Source organism: Dipteris shenzhenensis, chromosome 21 (genome assembly GCF_047967505.1).
Source record: "Dipteris shenzhenensis isolate YYH24624 ecotype China chromosome 21, Dip_SZ_1.0, whole genome shotgun sequence".
NCBI classification, from domain to species: domain Eukaryota; kingdom Viridiplantae; phylum Streptophyta; class Polypodiopsida; order Gleicheniales; family Dipteridaceae; genus Dipteris; species Dipteris shenzhenensis.
The window spans coordinates 13,588,856-13,610,622 of NC_141616.1; the positions used below are offsets into that span (position 1 = coordinate 13,588,856).

A 21,767-nucleotide genomic window follows, 5' to 3' on the forward strand; every position below is an offset into this window, starting at 1 on the left:
CAAGTGACAGTGCCCCCCTTTGGAACACCACTCAATGTGTGAAAGAGATTTTTGTAGGAAGAGATGTGCTTTGGAAGCACCATTATCAAAGTAGCATTCTAAGGCAGAATCTGAGACCACAAAAGCTGGATCATGCAAAGTAGGATTATAATGACACTCCACAAGGAATGCCCACTCATCATGAGCAAGATTGGCTGCCTCTCTATTTGTGACAGCAATACCTTGCTGTCCTGGCTGTCCCTGCTTCTTCTTCTCGGAAGCCATAAGCTTCCGACACTCAGAGATGTCATGACTTGGTTTCCTGCAATAATTGCAGCGTTTCTTCTTCTTCCCATCAACAGGAGATGAAGAGGATGAGGTACCAGATGTAGGTTTGGGCTTGTTTTGACGACTCTACTCCTCCTGCAGAAGTAAGGAAACTAGATCATCAAACGAATATTGGTTAGGGTTACCCATGGCCACTAGTTTAAGTGTTGCAGCAAATCCCTGATATGAGTCAGGGAGTCCATTGAGCGTGGTGGACATAACCCGTGAGTCTAGTACAATCTCATCAACATTGATGAGCTGCTCTGTGAAGTCCTTGACCTGTGTCAAATAGGCATCCATGCTGCCCCCTTCATTCATCTTACCATTGTAAAGCTGCTTGCACAAATAAGCAACTCTGGCACTAACATGATATCCAGGTGTTCTCAGGCAAGTAGAGCCACCTTGGAGCTGCTGCTGCGTCGCCCGTGAGCTGCTGAGCCGTTGCGTCCCCCCTGGTTGCTTTGCTGCTGAGCCCCTTCCGCCCCTCCTCACCCCTTCCTTTTTTCTTCTTCCTCCCTGCAGCGGGAGCATTTGTGCTTGTTAAGGCGAAAGAAAAACCTTGGTGGTGACCTGGCCAGAGGGGCTCTATGGCAGCACCCTTGAATCCCACAGCCGTTAAGGTTCTTCTTTCCCCAGCTGACAAGCAGCAGGTACAATAGGCGTGGATCTAGGCGAGCTTGGCATTAGAGGGTGACCACATTCAGGAGGTCACCATCTATAGAAAAAGGCGTCTTCCTCATCTAGCTGAGCTCCCTCGATACAGCCTCGACACTTGTGGAGCAGGGCCCTATCCTCCTTGGCCCGCATCTGGTGTACCTCTTTCCTTGGTACCATGGCTTTACGCTGGAGGACATGGACATGACACACCATGTTCCCAGTTACGACACACCATGTTGCCTGCTTCTTGGTCACGATGGCTTTACATTGGAGGATGCGACACACCATGTTCCGTGCTTCCCGGTTACGCTGCTTCGCTTCCCAAGGCTCCCAAAGGAGTACAGAGCCATCCTCCCCTCCATTGGTCGGGCATTTGGCACAGTGCTCGAGTCTCCGCTACAGTGGTAGTAGATGACGGGGTCTCTAGGATTAGACTAGTGGTGGAGATACCAGAGTCCCTCGTAGAGTGATTCTTCTAGAGACCCTTGGAGGAGGTACTCTTCGCCAGCGAGTGGAGATTTTTGAGTTACCAGGCCAACGTCTCCGTTGCAGACTGATGGGTCACTTAGCCAGAGATTGCCCCTATGGCCATGGCCGAGTGCCCTCCCCCAAATCCCCGCAGAGCAGGTAGAGTCAACAGGCCCAAGTCCAACGTCCTCTTAGGTAGGAGGAGCAGGAGTCTTAGACCCCTTGGGTACCCCTTCAGAAGGAAACTGGACCAGGGTTAAAAAGAAAAAGAAACCAAGCAAACATGCCCGCAAGCGCCATAGGTAGAGGGCCAAACGCAGAGAGAGGGACAGGGTTGACCGAGAGGCCTCGGAGGAGGAACAACAGGAGTCACCTCCTCCAACAGAAGGGGCCACCGCCCAGTCAGATGATCCTCCCGTCTCGGCGGTTCAACCTCTTCACTCACCCTTGCATCAGTAGCGAGCCCTAGGAGCTCCAGATGCGGTGATGGCGAAGCCGTGGATGATAGCCCCGACTGTGACTGCTAGCCTCGACTGCGGCTGCGAGCGGATCCACAGCCCCGGCGAGCCTAATCGACAGGGGGGGCCTGCGGTCATCCTTACCCTTGCTCCTCCTCGTCCCCCTCCCCCTCCCCCTCCCCCTCCCTCTCCATATCTCTCTCCCTCTCCACTTCCCCCTGCCCCCTCCAGGGTTCCCCTTGCCCCCTCCCTCCCCCCCAACCCCTCTTGCTATGATCACTCTCACCACCTGCCCCTCTTTCTCCGCCCCTCGCTCCCCTTCCTCCCCTGCCACCCCCCTCTCCACCTCCGCAGCAGGTTCTTCCGCCTCGACACCCTTGCCAGCAGGCAAGGGAAAGATGATGCCCCCTTCTGCTTCCTCATCACAGCAGCCGGTCCATCCAAGGAGGGATCTTGAGGGACGGGGCTCGTCCTCCTGGTCAGCAGTTCCCAACCCCAGCTTGGGCGTCCCTTACCGCGGGACTTCTGGAGGTTAGGACCCTGGAACTATCTGGAGATTCTGGACTCATATCCTCTACCACTGGAAGTAACGCTCATGATCCTACAGCCCCAGGAGGGGGGTTTGATCAGTGCAGTGGGCTCTTAGACACACCCCGTTTGGAGATTCCAGTTTTCCTCCACATTGTTGGAGAAGTGGTCCCCACAGGTATTTGATGCTGTTATGGGAGATCAGATTTCATGCATGATGGACTAGTGGATGGGGCCACAGGGACTTGACCTTTGGCACGCCCATGGTGCGGCGGTGAACTTTCAGTTGAGCTTCACGTGCGAGGAGCCGATGTGTGGTTTGGCGGTAGGAGTTATCAGATTGCCGCTTGAGGCAAAGGTGGAGCATGCATACTATTGGCCCCTCCAGAAGTGTGTGAAGCTGTTCGGGGTGAAAGTTTCCTTCATGATGAAGTGGGCATGGAAGATCGGTATTGAGCTGGTATCCACCCTAGTACGTCATCGCACAGACACGGACTATTCGTCCTCCAAACCCCCGGCAAAGTCACACAAGTCTTTCTGGAACAGGCCTCCACTCATAGGAGAGCCTTGCTCTTGGCATCCCTGTCCTCTTGAGTTGGACCATAGTGAGTTGGAATGTGCATGGGCTCCACGACCGTGCTCGTAGCCAGTCACAGTACCTGCTACTCTGGCAGGAGCTGCAAAGGGCAGTGGTAGGGTGGGCAGTGGACATCCTTTTGATTCAGGAGCACATGTTTTCAGCATTAGACATCAGACGATGACACCACCTTCTCCCAAGGAAAGGTCCAGAGGAGTGGTTCCCCGCAGTAGGACGCAGCGGAGGGGTCTTCATCTCAGTCTCACAGACTTTTTTTTTTCGCAAAAAGTAGTGCTAGTTATATTATTTGAAAGCGAGAGTACAAGAAGGCCTGAAGGCTAGCGGGCTGTAATCACAAAACGGATTCAGCTCGAGAAGTCAAAATGCTAAATACAAGCCTCTTAAGGCATAATCATCGGAGAGTGGACAAACAGCCACGGTGGAGGGGCGTAATGCCACTGAAGACTCTGAGTGGAGTGCTGGAAGAATAACTCCCTGTGGTCCCAGTCGCGAAGGAAATGTCGTCTCTTTTCCTTCCTTGCCCGGGACTCTCCCTGAATCTGATCCCACTGACCCTTGAGCGTGTGAATTATCGTGCTCCAGATATCTGCTAGGGTCTGGGTAGTAGAAGTATCTGAGCTCCTACAGTCTGCGCGCATCTGGAAGTCCAGATATGCTAGCCTGTGATGCTCCCTATGATCTCCCAAACTGGGTGCCGAGGCATCGCTCCTGCATCTGTCTCTGTCAGATGCCATGGGAAACTGTCCATGTATGCCCAAGTGGCCTGCGTGATGAAAAAGACGGGATCCTGTCTAGAGAACTCATAGGCCAAGTGATGTCCCGGCTCAGTGCTGCACCAACAAACGGCTCCCCAAGTGATCGGTCCTAGCTCGGGTGTAGCCCTAGCTAAGATCCCCATGATTCCCTTCCAAACCGTCTGCGCATGCGAGCAGCTCCAAAGGCAATGCTTCAGGGTACTCCTCCTGAAAACAAATCTGGCAATGCCCCTCCTGCCCCATCTGTCTCAGCCAACTGCCAACTGGAAGCCCCTTGTGTGCCGCCATCCAAAGGAAGTAGGAGATCTTCCTCGGACGCCAGCTAGCCCAAAGAGTCTTCCAGAAAGTGCGAAGAAAGACCAAGGATATCCCCTGGGCATACCACCTATGTGCCTGTGTGGGTAGCCCACGCTGGAGAGCCCCAAGAGTACGCCGACCCGTGCGTGCATTGTAAGAAAAGAAGGGAGTAGGGTTCTCTGAGGTCTCCGATGGTGGCCAACGCCACTCCCCTGGGTCCCACTCCACCTCTGACAAGGAACGACCGTCCCATATCCAGAGTCTCCAATCCTGGTCCTGCATAATCAGGGGGTCTATATGCCAAGTCTTCCCTTGCAGCCCTATAATGCGAAGGCGCTGCCAGGGAAGCTGGGGGTCGATCACGGCCTCTCTGCTCTGTAGGCGACTGTCATCAGTGATGGAGAAGAAGTGTACTGAAGAGTCCGAGAAGAGGCCTGCCACCACCAAAGGAATGCCTCGTGGAGTGAACTATCCTAGCCACCTCTCATCTCCCGGGAAGAGCTGTCTGGTGCCTGCGGAAATCCTCCAACCTGCAGGGATGGCAGCCTCAATCTCCGCTCGCCGAGCCTAGATCCCACGTGCCGTGCCTACTACTGCTGCCAGCTCGCCTGGGATCATCTGACTGTAGACGTCCCTCCAACCCGGAACGAGTGCGCGGGCCCACGCGCCCAGAGCGCCCAAGGGATATGGGATCTCTCTCCAAGCTGGCGACCTGTATCATCTGTCACCTGGCTGCTCCAGATCAAGGGCTATCTGTCTGTCTCCTCCAGATCAAGGGCTATCTGTCACCTGGCTGCTCCAGATCAAGGGCTATCTGTCTGTCTCCAGATCAAGGGTTATCTGTCTGTCTCAGCAGCTAGGGGGAACCTGGGAGAGGCTGTGTCGCAACTTCCTCCAGACTGAAATAAGGCTACGAAGGAAGGGGGAACGGGGCTGAGTCAAAGGAGCTGAAGTGAAGATCCATCGGATAGAAGGCTGCCGAACACCCCCTCTCTAGGGAGTACACCCACTGAGACCATGCTGTAGCAAGAGCTTTCACGTCTGTCCTCCTGGGGTCAGATCGCGGATGACTAGCTTGCCAAGAAGTGCCCGACTCTGCAGCTCTGGATCTATGATGCTGAGGCCACCCTCTGCCTGGGGGAGAATGACCGTCTGCTAGGTGACCCTAGCTCTGGTGGTGCTGGAACCGTCTGAACCAGATCATAGGAAGTTCCGCACCAGTCTCCTCAGCTGGGCTACACAAGACCTCGAGAAACACCAGCAAGAGGCCACATACCAAGCAGTGGCAAGAAGGACCTGGTTGACCACAAGGGTCCTGCCTGCCAAGGAAAGCCGAGCCGTGCTCCAGAAAGCAAGCTTCCGTCGTATGGAGGCTAGGACCGGCAAGAACTGCTGAGCCTACTTGGAATCCCAGGTAACGTGTCGTCTGTCCTCTAGGGATCCGCGAAACCCCAGGAAAATACCCCACTGTGAGCTGGCTCCCGGATCCGTAAGAAAACCAACTGACTTATGCCAGTTGATTTTCGCCCCAGCCGCAAGGCAAAAAATCTCTAGGGACAGTCTCACTCGCTCTAGTGACTCGACATCATCCTGCACATATAGGGTTGTGTCATCTGCATACTCGGAGTCCAGCAGCTCGGCATCCTCTCGAATAGGGAGACGCATCCCGCGAAGACCAGTGGTACGAGCTCGAAGGAAGTGTGTCATGGCCTCCGCAAAAAATAGGAAGAGGTAGGGCGCTAATGGATAGCCCTGACGCACCGAGCGCTCGAGTGTGAATCTCTCCCCCATCCTGCCGCTAATGATAACCTGATTGGAGGCCGATCTGTAAAGGCTAGCAATACCTCTGATCCACTCGTCCAGGAAACCGAACCGAGCGAGTGTACCTTCCAAGAAGGACCAGTCTACCCTGTCGTACGCCTTCTCAAAGTCGAGAAGGAGTATGGCAAGGTGCTGGCCACTGTGCTGGGCCCATTCCGTCACCTCTGAGAAAGTGAAGATGTTGTCCAAGATCTGCGATCTTGGACAAAACCAGTCTGGGTGTCATGAATCAAGTCGTGTAGTAGGGGGCGGATGCGACTGCTGATCATCTTGGCGAGGATTTTGTAGGCGGTCGGGAGGAGGGTGATTGGGCGCCACTGTCTGATCTCTTGGCGGTCCCCCCCTTTGGGGATGAGGCAAATCAGGCCTGTCGCAAGGGTCTCTGGCATCTGCCCACTGGAGAAAATGTGCTGGAAGGCTGCGAGCAAGGGCTGGTGGATCTGCTCCCAGAAGGTGGTGAAGAAGGCTCTAGAGAGGCCATCCTCACCTGGGCATTTCTGCCCATCAATAGCACTCACCGCATCCTGCATCTCCGCAACAGTGAAAGGTGCGAGAAGGGTGTCGCTCATGCTGGGTTGCACGAGTCTCAGTGTAGATCTCCACACCTCCTCCCTGCAAATGCGGCCACGAGGATCTGGGGGCTCCTACTGGAATAATGATCTGTAGAAATCTGTCGCCAATGCCCGGACCTCATCTGGATCTGTCCTGACACTACCATTTTGCGCCCTAAGAGAACGGAGCTGTTCCCCTGCTGACCTCTGTCCATGAGTCCTGAAGAACTCTCTGCACATCCAGTCGCCTTTCCTAGCCCAGAAGGACTTGGAAGCATGAAATGAAAACTCTGAGCGACGCTGGGTGATCTCCTCTAGCATGGCTCGGGCCCGAACCTCCTGCTATCTGAGCTCCTCAGAGCTTGGAGAAGACTGCTGCATTCTCTGAATCGAGGCGAGATCACATCTGAGACCCCTCTCCCGCGCCCAACACCGCTGTTTGACCTGAATCGCCTCCTGCTGGCAAATGCGGCTAGACTCAGCAAGCGCCTGAGCTACCTGTGCCGCCATATCCCTGGTAGGGTCCCACTCCTGCTCCCAAAGTCCACTATCGTGCTGTGAACTGTTGCTCTGGTGTAGATGGAATCTGGGATCCGGCATGAACGTGGAGGTGAGGACTGAGAGGCCGAGTCCAAGACTAGGATGACTGGGGCATGGTCTGAAAGTGTCGTCCCTGAAACCACTCTTGACTCTCCTCCTCTGCCAAGCACCCAATCACTAACATAGAAACGGTCGAGCCGCTCCAGGAGTCTGCCTTCCTCCCTCCTGTAACCCCAAGAGAAGTCCAGACTCCCAGGCCATCTGCGAAAGGAAGGCTCCCTCCAACTGTCCCAACCTCCCACTGCAAAGAGGAAGGAGTCCCAATCTGCCTGCTCTGCCTGAGCTATACCGAGGAACTCTGGGCCCTGTCCCTGCTGATCCTCTAAGGTCTCAAGGTTGTTGAAATCCCCTCCTACAATCCAAGAGTCCATCTCTGGCAACAGGTCTGTCAAGGATCTCCAAAAAACGGATCTACGTCTGAGATCAGTCGGGGCATAGATATTGAGGATGCCAATGCGGGATCCCTCAATATGCAGGCCCACCCAAAGCGCACGTCCTGGTATCAAAGTGCCAAAACCAAACACATGCTGAACTAGAGAAGCGTCGATGGAGGTACAGACACCCCCGCTTCTCTCCTGCTCACCAATCGAAGGTTCCCAGTAGGTGTGGGAGCATCCTGTGAGGACCTTCCCACAAATACTGGTCTGTGAAGCCGAAAGCTTGTGTTCCTATAGTAGGAGCACATCTACCTTTCCCACCAAAGCTGGCTGGAGCTCTTGTCTGAGCACCATCTTCTTGGGGCCATGGGTGCCTGATGAGTGGAACCCGTTAATGTTCCAAGAGATAATGCGTAAACTCATGAGGAGGGAAGGTGGGCCACAAACAGCTGTCTGCTTGCGGTTGAAGTCGAAGTGGTCGGAGGATGTCCTGTGTGGAGACGAAGGCGTTTCTGTGAAGGTTTCGAAGGAGAGGTCGGATCATCGGACCCATCCTCTAAAACCTTCAGCAGAGGGGAAAGGCCCTTCGTCCCGTGGTGGTAAGCTCTCTCTAACCAGCTCAACGCCTTTGCCAAGGAAATGCTGTAGAAGCCCGCAACCTTTGAAGTCCTCCAAGGGCGAAGCCCTTCTGCGTAGGCCCACTCTAGCGGTGGTCTAATAATGACCAGGAGTGGGAAACGTTTGGCGCTGTGGCGCCAACGCAGACGAACATCACCCTCCTGCCACTGCTGCTGAAGAAGCTCCGCTGCTCTGCTACCAATCCAGTCCTGCACCTGCTCCTGGGTCTGGTCTCGTATCATCTCCCAAACATTTTCATTCGTCCATTGCTCATTCCCTTCACTGGAGATAGTGAAGGAATAGCTAGGACCATCGTGTGGAGCTAGAATGGACACCTTACCCTCCGCCCCCTTGCGGAGGAAGAAGATGCTGATGTCTAGGCATGCGGGAAAGGAGCCAATACCCACTGCATCCAAGTAGTCCCAAGGACCTGCTCGGTAAAACTCCAATGGAAGAGCTCTAGGAGCAGCCCTTGGGCTTGGGGACGACGATGAGGAGTCTGAACCGGAGGGAGGGGTGCTAGCCACCTGTGGGGAAGGGCCTATCCCCGCCGTCGGGCCCGGAGGGATAGACGAGGGTGAGGTCTGTGCTGGCTTCGGAGCTGCAGGTGGCGCAGGTGGAGGGGGGGATTCCTTCTGTACCATGCTCGAGGAAGGGAGTGGCGCGGAAACCACTGGTGCGGGGGGGGATCTTGGAGGGGGTGGGGCTGGGAGAATTGAGGAGGAGGGGGGAGGGGGGGAGGGCGGGATGAGGGATGAGGGGGAGGCTGGCTGACCTTCTCCTTTCCCTTCTCCTTCCCCTTACCGGGCTGCTGATGAGTAGGGATCATCTGAGGGGGCTCTTGCTGTGGCTAGGAAGGTTTTTTGGGGCCTGCTTTGTTGCCGTTCCGTTTTCGTTTGACTTTCGTCCAGCCTTCCCCTTCGGGAGGGGATGTCGATGATTGGAGCGGAGTATCCTGAGCTGCCTGAACGGGGGTCTTCTGAGGTTCTGTACCCGTGAAGCGAGGACATGAGCGAGCCTGGTGCCCGAAGCCGTGGCATCTCAGACACTGGTTTGGGCGACCAGTGACCAGAATGCGCTGCGTCACCACACCTGTATCTGTCTCTATCTCGAACTCCGAGGGGATGCTTTGTGGATCAAGGACTGCCACTTTGACACGTGGCACCTCTTGGGCTGCCGCCGCATCAATGTAGGTGTCCTGCATAGGCCAACCAAAGTGCGCCCACAGGTCCTTGATGATCGGGCGAAGCTCGGTTGCGAGACCTGGGAAGATAAGGGTAACTGGGTGTCGAGGAATACGAAAGCGGGCATCGAAGTCCGCTACACAGAATCCCCTATACCAAGGGACCATGAGGATGATCTTCCCACCCACAGAAGTAGGGGATCGCCTGACCATGTCGCTCGCAGCCTGTGCTGAGGAGAATTTAAGTCAAAAAATGCCACGTCCCATGAGTGCAACCTCCTCAATGTGACTGTCCTCGAGGTAGAGGGTGGACTGCAACCAGTCCCTGATGTCTGCTCGTGAAGGGGAGTAGCCAATGACCCTCCCATAAACTGATGTCTGGGAGAAGTCCGTGGCAGCCTGCTTCACCAAGGAGACCTGGTGCTCTGTCAATGTGATGCGATAGGCTGATGGAGGGGGGGGGGTCCGTCTGGGCCATCGGTTCCGGGCACGTAGCCGCCATATCGCTTGACTAACTGCGAACTCCCGAGGTGGGGAAGGGAAAGGAAAGGAAGGGGGGAGGAATGGGGAAGCGGGGGAAAAAGGAGGAGAAAGAGAGGGGGAGGTGAGGTGAGCGGAGCGGAGCGAGGCGGGGTGAGGTGAGTGGAGTGGAGATGGGGTGAGGTGAGTGGAGAGGGGGTGAGGTGAGCGGAGCGGGCGGGTGGCGTGGAGTGGAGCGGGCGAGGCGGGGTGGGGTAGGTGAGCGGAGCGGGGGTGAGGTGAGCGAGCGGGTGGGTGGCGAGGAGCGGAGCAAGACGGGTGGGGTGGGGTAGGTGAGCGGAGCGGAGTGGAGAGGAGTGAGGCGGGGCGGGGTGAAGGAGCGTGGCGTGGCAAGGGGGAGGAGCGACGAGCGGAGGAGCGAGGATGAGGAGAGGGGGAGGGGGAGCGTGGCGGAGAGGAGGAGCGTGGCAGAGAGGAGGCGGCTGGCTGCGCGGCAGCAGCTAACGGAGGGAGAGGGAGGGGCCACGCAGCATGCGAGGGGGGGGTAGACGGGGCACGAAGGGGAGGAAGGGAGCTCGCAGGAGCATAGATTGAGTCCCCTAACTTTACCTCACCTCAGTCTCACAGACTTTGGCCCCAGAGTTCTACGATCAGGGCGAGCTCATTCTAGGATGGGCAGTTTGGATGGGAGTTTGGATAGGAGAGTCTAGGATTGGGATCTTGAATGTGCATGCCCTAGCGTGCAGACAGCACCGTCCGGCCTTTTGGAGGAGGCTGTTAGAGTGTCTTTCGGATGTAAACTTCTGGATTATTGGAGGGGAATTCAACAACCTGGAGTTTGGGGAAAACAAACAGGGCGGCGCCTCCTTCTCTGAGATGCCAGTAGGAGAGCGGTAGGATTTCGATATTAGAAGATGCTTTACAGCAGATTATGAACCAATAGCTTCAAGTGAATGCTGGTCAGAATGAGGTCAGGAAGATGGTACAAGCCTTGTCGGCTAGACCGTCTAGAATTGATAAGGGCAAAGCTCCAGCAGAGCCAGAGCCCAGTATACATTCATTAGAGCGCGCAAGGGTCAAAGTGCCTAATATTGCTAATTATAGACTGGAGAAGTACGCTGGTCGAATGATCGAGCGCAGCTCTGATGTGATCGAGGTTTGGTTACACAAGTGGGAAGAAGCCTTCGCCACTTGTGAAATTAGATCTGATCTAAAGAAAATCCGTGAGGCCACACACGTGTTTATTGAGGCAGCGGATAGATGGTGGATAAAGCAACAGAAGGATCAAGTTGCTCCTACCACCTGGGAAGGGTTTAAAGCTGAATTTAAGAAACACTTTCTCCCACCTGATGAAGAGTCCCGAGCTTGGGATGTTTATAGAAATATTCGTCAAAGGAGTTTGTCGGTGGCAGAGTACACCGACAAATTCAGGGAATGTGTTATGAAAATAACAGACCCTCTCCCTATGTCGGTTCAGTTAAAAGACTATATCTATGGACTGAACGACAAAATCAAAATGGAAGTTCGGGCTAAATATGTGACTACATTAGATGAATCTATTGAAGTAGCCCTGAACTATGAGGATGCCAGGGGAAGATCTGGTGGATTTGTGCAGGCAGGGATACAGTATGAGTACCTGAAAAAAGGGGGATTTCAGAGGAAATGGATTTCAAAGACAAGTGTCTCGCAGCCAAGTGGCCAAACCAAGCAGGTGAAGCCGGTTGAGGGACCAGTAAAAACAAGTACCACCGTTGGGGTGAAAAGGAAAATAACTCCAATGGCAGCCCGGCCTTGGTCAAAGTCCTCGTTGACCCCTGAACAAAAAGAGAAAGCTAGAAAAGAAGGATTGTGCTTCGGCTGCCTTCAGCGACATCAGTGGAAGGATTGTCCACTGAATAAAGACCGTCGCACGGCTAATATGATAATATCTGAATGCGACGTGGAAATGCAGGAGAGTCCCAATGTGGAACATATGCAGATGCAACTGGCGGGACCTTCTCAGAGGTTAGTACCTTGTTTGTTATGTGTATCTGTTGCTAAGTTAGTGACGAGTGCACCTGATAACATCCTATCTAAGCCCGCAGCAACGGGGTATACAGCCTTTAATGATACGGAGTTAATTAAAATGAAAGGGCAAGTGGCCAATCATGATGTCATTGTGTTGTTTGACTCGGTGTCAACTCACAACGTGATTAACTCCAAGCTCGTGAAGAGGCTGAAATTAAAGACAAGTCCATTTGACTATGCGTATACAGTCAGGATGGCAGACGGAAGTTCAACTGAAGTATGGGACCAAAGGGTTACCCAGTTGCAGCTTCGGATTCAGGACTATGCTGAGAAGCTTGATTTTGAAATGACCAAGCTTGCTCATGCAGATATAGCCCTGGGTATGGCGTGGCATTCTAGGAAGAATCCAGCCATTGATTGGAAAAAGCACGTATTTTAATTCAAGATGAATGATGTGCTTTATGTCTTGCGAGGTGAAAAAGATATACCTCAGGGACCGTTGGTTTCCGTGATGGAAATCAGAAAAGCTCAAGTAGAGTTTTTATTCCTTTGCACAGCATCGCTAGAGCCGGTTGATGATTCTTCGGCTAGCACTGATGTTACGCAAAGTAGTGAGATGGCCAAGCTGGCTAATCTTATAACAGAGGAGTTCTCTGAATGTTTTAAGGATGAACTACCTTATGGGTTACCTCCAGAGCGGAAAGTTCAACATAAGATTGAACTGATCCCGGGGGCAGAACCTGTAAATAGACCTCCCTATAGAATGAGTTTTGCTGAAGAGGCGGAGGTGCGTAGACAACTGGAAGAATACCTCAAGTTGGGGCAGATTCAACCAAGTTTCTCACCTTTTGCTTCGCCAGTGATATTAAAGAAGAAAAAGGATGATACGTTTCGCCTCTGTATAGATTACAGAGCATTGAATAATATCACTGTTAAGCACAGGTATCCGATGGCTCAGATTGATGATTTGCTAGATGCATTACATGGAGCCGTGATTTTCAGCAAGATAGATCTTAAGTGTGGCTACCATCAAATCGGGATTAGAGCCGAGGATGTGCATAAAACCGCTTTCAGAAGCAGGTTTGGTCATTATGAGTTTTTGGTAATGCCCTTTCGACTTACCAATGCTCCAGCGACCTTCGTCATGCTTATGAACGATTTACTACGTCCGTATATCGGAAAGTTCGTAGTACATTTTATTGACGATATCCTAATATTCAGTAAAAGTATTACTGAGCATCGTGAACACTTAAGAATAGTGTTCAGTACTTTGAGGAAAGCCAGTCTTTATGTGAATAAAAAGAAAACTATACTGTGTATGGTTAGGCTTGAGTATTTAGGGTTCATAATTACTCCACAGGGGGTAGAAATGGATCCGAAGAAAGTGGCTGCGATACTGACTTCGCCAATCCCGCAGAGTCTGACCGCGTTGCGATCATTCTTGGGATTTGTCCAGTTTTATAGAAGGCATATCAAAGGATATTCCGGAATAGTATCGCCATTGACGGATCTGACCTCATATGAAGTACCTTTTATTTGGGGATAGAATCAACAAGAAAGCTTTAACACCATAAAACAAGCTGTGGTCACAGGACTGGTGTTAAAAATAGTTGATCCCCAGAAACCGTTGTTCCTAGAAACCGATGCAAGTGGCATTGCGGTAGGAGCAGTTCTCCTTCAAGAGGGAAGGCTAGTAGCCTTTGAAAGCAAGAAGCTTTCTCCCTCTCAAAGGAATTGGCCAACTCATGAATTGGAGTTGTATGCTGTTATCCATGCTTTGAAAACATGGAGGCATTACTTGTATGGTTCAGAGTTTTATGTGGATGTGGATCATGATACTCTGAAACATTTTTGTAAACAGCCGGACTTGAGGGGCTGCCAAGCTAGGTGGGCAGAGCTCATGCAGGAGTTTAATCTAACGATTCGGTACCGAAGAGGAAAAGACAATAAGGTTGCTGATGCGTTGTCTCGCATTATGCACAACCTGAGTTTCACGGTATTAGAGAGTGCTCTAATGACCGAGATAAGAGAAACTCAAAAAGTGGACGAGTTTGTCCAGAGCTTGTGGCGTAAAGCTCATGTGTTAAAACCCGGGGAAAATGAAAAGGATGACCTGGCATCTAGAAAAGGCCAAACTTATGCAAGATATACCATAAGAGATGGTATGCTAGTTAGAAATGGCAAGGTTGTAGTACCTGGTCAGAATGATCTCAGGCAGAGAGTCATTTGACAGTGCCATGATAGCCCGTGTGCGGGACATCCAGGTGTCGAGAAGACATATGATCTCGTGAAGCGAGATTTCTTTTGGCCAAAGATGAAAAAGCATATTCATGAATATGTGACACGGTGTTTCTCGTGTCAGGTAAGTAAGGCCGAGCGGGTGAAGCCACCCGGACTTTTACAGCGCTTGGAAATATCACTAAGTAAGTGGGAGAGCATTTCCATGGACTTTATTGTAGGGCTGCCTACGACGCAAGGAGGGTATGATTCTATCCTTGTGGTGGTTGATCGTCTAACCAAGATGGCTCACTTCATTCCGACTAGAGAGTCTGTTAGTGCCCCGCAGGTGGCGGATTTGTTCATTAGACATATATTTCGTCTGCATGGATTGCCTAGATCCATAGTGTCAGACCGAGATGTCAGATTTACCGGTCATTTTTGGACGGCGGTATTTGAGACACTAAGGACTGAGTTAGGAATGAGTAGTGGGGATCATCCTGAGACGGATGGTCAGACGGAGAGAGTCAACCAAACTTTAGAGGATATGCTGAGGGCATATGTGTCATTGAGGCAACATACGTGGGACAAGTGGTTGCCATTGTTGGAGTTTGCCTACAATGATAGAAAACATTTCTCTATCGGGTTCAGTCCGTTTGAACTGAACTATGGTTATAGACCAGCCAACCCGACTATTGTTGGAGTACCTCAGAAAGTGCCTAGTGCGGCGAACTTTGTGGTTCAGATGCGGGAGATGCTAGCACTTGCGAGAGCTAATATCCGCCAGGCTATAGATAGAGCCAAGGTGTATGCGGATGAAAACCGGTCTATAAGGGTATTTAAGGAAGGAGAAAAGGTTTTTCTCAGAGTTGCTTCGCACTCGAAGTCGTTGACTTTAGGAGAGTGTGCTAAGTTATCACCTCGATACTGTGGGCCGTGGTTAATTCTAAAGAGAAAACGCCACGTGGCACACAGAGTGCCAACTAAGCATTGTGACCCCTTGCTAGGCACATTGTGCGCATTGCTCGTGTATATACTTGCCACTTCATCATTGTGCTTCACAAGCAGATCTCTTCATAGGCACACACTACATGTACACTTGGCTACCATATCATCTTTTTGACTCCTCTTCTTGATCAAGCCATATCTTTTCATCTTGAAAGAATTTGGAGGTGGTCCAACTTCATTGACGCATATGATCCCAACACATTGAAAAGAACTAAGAAAGAAAATTTTTCTTGCTTTTCAATGCTACGACGGTTGGTATAGCATAGATTAGCATAGCTTAGTTTTATCTCATAGGAGAAAAAACACAAAGCCAATGGAGTCCTTGCCTGAACTCACCCGGCTAGTTCCTATCGGAGTCCATCCTTCGCTCACATACAGTTTCACACTCATTACATATCTTGAAACCCGAGCATCCATAGGACAATGAGCAAAGTTCACAACTTTCAAAGATATTGGCATTGTATCATTGGGCGGAATGCATGTTGTCTATTTTTGCACTTCACATGCCTACATTGTAAAGCCTTATTGGCTATTTTTTTTGCACACTTTAGCCTTCTAGGCTATTTTGGGCATCTATTAACCTCAATTTGGAGGACATTCCCATTAAAGGGTGTGATGGAATGTAAAGTTCAATCCTTCTTCATTCCTTACAATCATCATCCTTAAGGAAGGCCTACTTCATGATGTTCAAGAAGGCCTACTTCATGATGTTGATCTTAAATGTATGTTAAGTATTGATCAACATTATGTTCATATAGTGAATAGCACTAATGCATGAGTGCTACAAGGCACAAGGGTTGGAAACCCTAAACCTAACCCTAAAGGATTTTGTGTATATATTCATTCTTTTCAACTAATATATTGTATAGATAGTCCCTTGTTGTGTGCTCTCTAGCTGTGCCGTCTTTTTTCATCTCCACTCTTCTCCTCTCCCTTTCATACTTGCTCAAACTTCTCGTTGTCGGAAGGATTTTATAATTTGATTGTTTCTTTGCATTGGGTGAGTGGGCTGATTTTTTGACTTTCATGTATCAGCATGTTGTCTTTCTATGCTTTTAAGGCCTTTGGCTGCTATTGCATTGTAGGGATTGGTTGTTGCTCATTGTGTTTAGATTTGCCTCTCCAAAAATTGTGTTGTGTCTTTTTGAAACAAGCATTGGGGTCCAAAAAAGCTAAAGGTGGTACGATTTACTGTTTAAATTATTTTTTGTGTTTTAAGGAGAGGCTGGCATATGTACATTGCTTGTACAACTGCTTGTAAAGTATGGATACAAGCTATTATTCTCATTGAGGTTCTACTTCTTTGACTTGATCAGGCACTAGTGAGCTCATATTTGTTGGATGACTTTGTGAAAGAGAACAAAGCGGAGGTAGAGGAAGAGATTTCCTTGAGACTTTCACTAGTTGATGATGCAGGCAAAGAATCTCGTATGGACATTGAGTGAATCCCCCAACGCCAACTTTATTGCATTTGTTTCTTATAATGATATAGGATTTTATTGGAACCCTCAACTTATTTGGAAAGGCACGGTTTGAAACCTTGCGATGAGCAAGATAATGCAAATAGTGGTATGACTCCTGCCCTTGCATATCTAGATTGCAATGAAAATTCAGCACATAGTTTTGGAGCCATCGCCATACCAGGGACAGGTGCTGCGTACGAGCGTTTGAAACTGCTGGACCCACAAGCAGCCTGCAGGATCCATCCAAATAATACAAGAAAGGTAGTGTTTCTTTCTTAGATTGGCTTTCAAATCTCGGTGTGTCAGCTTTCTATATGTCTTATTAATCCCAAAATGGTTGTTTCTTTTTGATAGCTGAACCAATACATTAAAGTTTTTGAGCGGACTGGAAGGAAGCCGAGTGATCTCTTTGAAGACAATAAATTAGAGGTGAGTCTCACCCTTGATATTTGTAAACTACGTATGTGGGCCTTAAAGCTTCGCAAAGGAGAAGTTTGAGCTCTTTGAGAGGGGATAATTTCTATTTTACTGGGTTTGTAAGGGTACATGATTTCTGAAGGTCTCTATTTACAGATTTGGAATGTTTAAATTTTGTAACACAAGCTACAGCTTATAGTGCCATTCATGTACTTTTTGTCTCTTCCATCATTGCTTACCGAAAGAGACTTGTGGTTAGTATCCGAAATTAGAGAGGATACCGTCCATCTCTCTCTCCTGATTCTACCTCCCTTCTCCTCTCCCCAAGCTCCCCCTCTTCACGTGCTACCCTCTCGCTGCCCCACACCCCCCTGCTTTTCCCACACTTCCTCAGCCTCTCCCTCTCCCGACAGAGGATGCACATACTTGGATTGAGACAATTGAATCTCCGTCTGAAGTTTGGAAGATAGACCGACTCCCTGGTTAGAAAAAATAGTAAGTCGGAGATGATTCAATATCGAGATATCTCTGCTATGACACTTGGTGACATCCCTTCCATGTTTAGGATTGGGTTACGAGCGACTGGGGTCACCATAGATATGGTCTGACGCAAGGCCTCTGCTAGGAGACCACACCGAGTAGCGCCCATGGATAGTCAAGAGCTCTATCTTTGACTCTATGCTACCACTATCCCAATACGCGTTGGATCCTTCATGATATTGCATTGGATTTTGCTTTGTACTTTGATGACATATGATGATAGTGGTGGTGGGGAGGGTCATATTGATATAGACATTATATTATGACTTGGTATTGAGGTTCCTACGGCTTTGTAGCATGTAGCGTAGTATAGGTGTTGATGCTTATTAGTAGCTGGACCCTTTCAGCTTGTTTGTATCTGGTTTCTCACGGTCTCGTAGACCCATCAGTCCTTCGAAGACTTTAATAAGTTTTCTTTCTTTCTTTCTTTCTTCACTTCTTCAGTCCACACCCTTCTTGCACGGCCCTATCACGTTAGCCCTTGAGCTGTCTTCTGGCCTCCTTGGTTGCCTTCCTTCCTCCTACTTTCTCCCCTGTTTCTTCTCTTTTGTTCGGTTCCTTGAGGAGGAGCTGGGAGTCTGTGTTTTGTGGGAGTTGGTCTCGTTTGGTGACCTTTAGTTTGCCCACATGGGGCTCACTTGGCAGCTTTTTGGCTTCCCAATGCCATCAAGATCTCAGCTTCTTCCCAAAACTAACACACAAATGGAGTGTGCCATATACAAACTCCAAGACATGGCACTAGTAGGACAAGTGAACCTCACGAGAGCATCCCTAACATCTATATAATGGGTCTCCTTCCTTCACCAAAAATCAGCTCCCATAGGTGAATTGGTACCTTAGTCGTTGAAACTTCCTTGATAGGGTGACAATGAGTGTCTCCTATCACTTGGTTAAAGCTCGTCCTCTAACATTTGTCAAAGTGCAGCGGAATATACGAACATATAGAAAGAAAAAAAGAAAGATGTATTAACGTCCGTGGGAGGCCTCACAGGCCTATTGGACAAAGTGCGCAAAAAAAGAAGACTCATACAAGCCTCAGTGGGTTGGAGCAAAGGGCGTGCTAGGGCCCTTGTTGAGTACTAATCATGCTAGCAAAATCATAATCAATCTAGTACAAACTGAATCAAGTCAATCTCGAAGCTAGGACTCAGAAACTGAACAATGCATACACATGTCCAAGATCTATTGGAGACCGTGCAAAAGAATACCCCAAGAACTACCAAAAAACTACTGAGAACCAGGGCTAGATGACCCTATATCTAGGGCGCTGACCACCTGCTAATCTGGTTGACCAGGTTTACTGACCTGGCCGACTGAGCCGACCAGGTCTGGCCGGCTGACTTGACCTGGTCTGGTTGGGTTAACCCGTGGCCTCTGACTTGGGCATTGTGCCTTAGCTAAATCTCCATCTAATCTGCAGAAATACACTTTTGGGGCGGGCGCACCTACATCAAAGTCCTCTCTCCCTAATTGATAGACGAGATGACTAACTCTAACAACATTGCCTCTCTTTATCTAAAATAAAAAAAGATTATTAGACATCTCTTCTTTGAACACAACTGGTTGCCTCCTTTGTTTTGTGTAAGAAGAAAAGAAGTAAAATCACAACCTATCAAGAAAGGCATCATTGTACCTAGAGCAAAAAAAAAAGGTCTTTCTGGTTTAATTTCTCCTTCATGCATAATGGCATATTCTCTCCATTTATTTGACTAGCCAAGTCCATATATAGAAAGGAGGTAAAGTAGGCAATGATATCTCTCATATTTATAAACGAAAAGGCATATGATTTAGATTTCAAACGCTCCATTCATGCTTGAGATGCTGATTCTCTTTCTTAGGATGGGAAGTGAGAGAAGAGAAGGGTGTGCTCAAGAACTTGTGGAGATTAATTTTATTTTTGCCTCTTTTGTTATAGAGGTCTCTCTTTGACGAGATTGTTTGCTTTCATGTGACACATCCTGGCCTTGCTTGGGAGGCAGTGCATTCTTGGTTACCTATTGGCACCGCCCATTTCTAGTTGAGCTTTGATGAGAGACATGATAAACTGATGTGTGTGTCCTTTATCATGCCAAGCATTGATGAGCAGCAACCACCTTTGTTGGGGTCTGTCCTTTATCACGCTCAGGATTGATCAACAGCAATGCCTTAGATGTAGTGCCTAGGTTGTTTCATATCAAGACATAGCTCATGGATGATTGAGCACCACACATGGGAAGGCATGATGAATACTCTGCCTGTTAACCGACGTTCTAGTTCAAAGTGTTTGTCTTTAAAACCTCCCTAAAATTTAGTAGGGTAGATTTCTTTTTTGGCAGCTTCAGTTCCTGGGGCATGGCTGCATCAATCTGCTCGATTCTCCTTTCACTCCCTCTGAGGTGACTTACTAACTGAAATTTGCGATCCTCTGGAAGTTTTTTTGAAATCCTTCCTCAGAACCCTCAAAGGAAGCAGGAGCACTAGACCACATATCGAGAGGTACCAAGAGGTCTGCCATGATAATCAAGTATGCCATCATTCCACATGACAGGCTGCTTGTCAGTCCTCTTCCAAAGAAGAGAGGGGGACTCTCCGAAGATTACTCCTGAAGCTACTCCAAGCTTTCAGGATAGCAGCCATGTTAATCAAGTGCCATCCACCAATTAATGCTACTTGAAACAGTTTTCAGTTTTGAAACAAAACCATTTTTGAAATGGAAAAAATGAAACAGTTAGAAGATTTGCGTACTTAAATGGCACTTGAAATGCCAAGTTAAAAAATGAAGGCTCAAGATAACATACTATCTAGTTATATGATATTTCGATCTAAAGAGTTTGGAGCTATCACATGCATAATTCATAAATTAAGGCATGCAAATAAACTTGATCAAAAGCAACAAACTGTAAAGTTTTGCTACAAAAAATCATAGTTCATTCAAGACCCCAAAAACGAAATTCCAATAGAAGACAATCAAAGTATTATCACTTGCAAGACTTAATGAAGGTCCAACCATGCATATCAATATCTTTTAGAATGAGCGAAAAAACCATGCATCAAAAGTCAAAACACAATGTAAATATTGAGTTGTAAAGACTATTTTTAAATGTTTGTTGTTGCTCATTAACAAATCATGTTTCTAACTTTCAAAGTTTTAGTCACACATTCCTTCACCTCTAGTACTTTGGATAATAATTAGCACCCGAAATTGTTGTTGGACTTTTGTTGAAAAAAATCCTCCGTTGGTTGTATAACTTAGGCGATGCGCGTGTGCTAGACTAGGGTTCCAAGGGTAAAAATCCCTGATCCTCGATCACCAGGTCCATGCTCAGTAACCCAAGTCACAGACTAGGTTTGGAGAATGTACAATAGCAGAGTGAGAGCTATTTGTGTCACCAAAATGAAACCGTATGCATCTCCAAAAATTGTGGGTCTTCTTTGACCCTTAAGGTGCCCTTGACATAAATGCTAATGTTTGGAGTGGGTGCATCAAGAAGGCGGACCCAGTCCTTGTCGTCTTTTTTGTGTTTCTTGAACCTTAACTGTGGTCCATCAATAGAAACACACGCGCGCGTGCACACACACACACACACACACACATGCGTGTATCTTCGTGCACGCATGGCCATTTGGAGCCTGTGTGCGCAACGCACATGCGCTCATCTGTGTACACATTGTGGCATGAGATGGATGTATCTTACCCCTTCTTGATCATTTTTAGGTATTGATCATGCTAGAGATCGACATCATCGGCTTTCCCTGACGCATATTACTTGAGTCTGAACTCCTTATATATTTGACTCATTTGTCCCCTTGAAATCTTTTGAAAGCAATATATTGTGATATTTGTATAGAGATACTGCACCACCCTGCAGGTTTCCCTTCTACGGATATAACTAATTGTGCATGGTGTAAATTTGGGATGTTACTGTTTTCTGAACTGCTGTATTTTATGGTGTTAGCGTATGGTATGCATTTATATGGGTCAAATGTGCTAAAGGTTACATGCATGCAATCTTTCATTTGTTGCAGTCTGTGACTAAGAGTGTTGATCTGGATTTGCTCTTGATCCACGGTAGTTAGAAAAGGTCAGTTATATGATTCTTCTCTTTTCACAGGCAAAACTTTTCACATGATTGATTAATGAAGGCCATAACAGTAATTTGTTTTAAGAAGATTCTAGCGTGGGGTTTCATCTCAGAATTCAGAGAGCTCAGATCTTGGTGTGTCGTGATAATCTATAAATCTAAGAGTATGTTATATTCCAGATACCAGAAAATTCCTGAACGTGGAACTTTCTCATGAGATGTCTCTTTTTAATCATCATTTGTTGATTCAAAAATATTTGTTTTCTCCTTGTGGATTATTCCTTTTATAGTGAACCATTTTGGTTTCTTTACAATCCTGTTCTGCTAGCTAGTCTTTGTTTTTCCTTAGTGGTTTGT

The 21,767-nt window shown here is 48.8% G+C and overlaps 1 protein-coding gene across 2 annotated transcripts in view; it reads left to right on the forward strand.

The window, feature by feature from the left end:
- Positions 1-21,767, forward strand: part of IPT2 (tRNAisopentenyltransferase 2) — a 63,886-nt gene that overhangs the window by 22,434 nt on the left and 19,685 nt on the right. For both annotated transcript variants that reach the window (XM_087392510.1, XM_087392511.1), the window contains exons 5-7: positions 16,246-16,357; positions 16,526-16,653; positions 16,747-16,821. In XM_087392510.1, the coding sequence (XP_087248636.1) occupies positions 16,246-16,357; positions 16,526-16,653; positions 16,747-16,821 (315 nt within the window). The remainder of the gene's footprint in view (positions 1-16,245; positions 16,358-16,525; positions 16,654-16,746; positions 16,822-21,767) is intronic.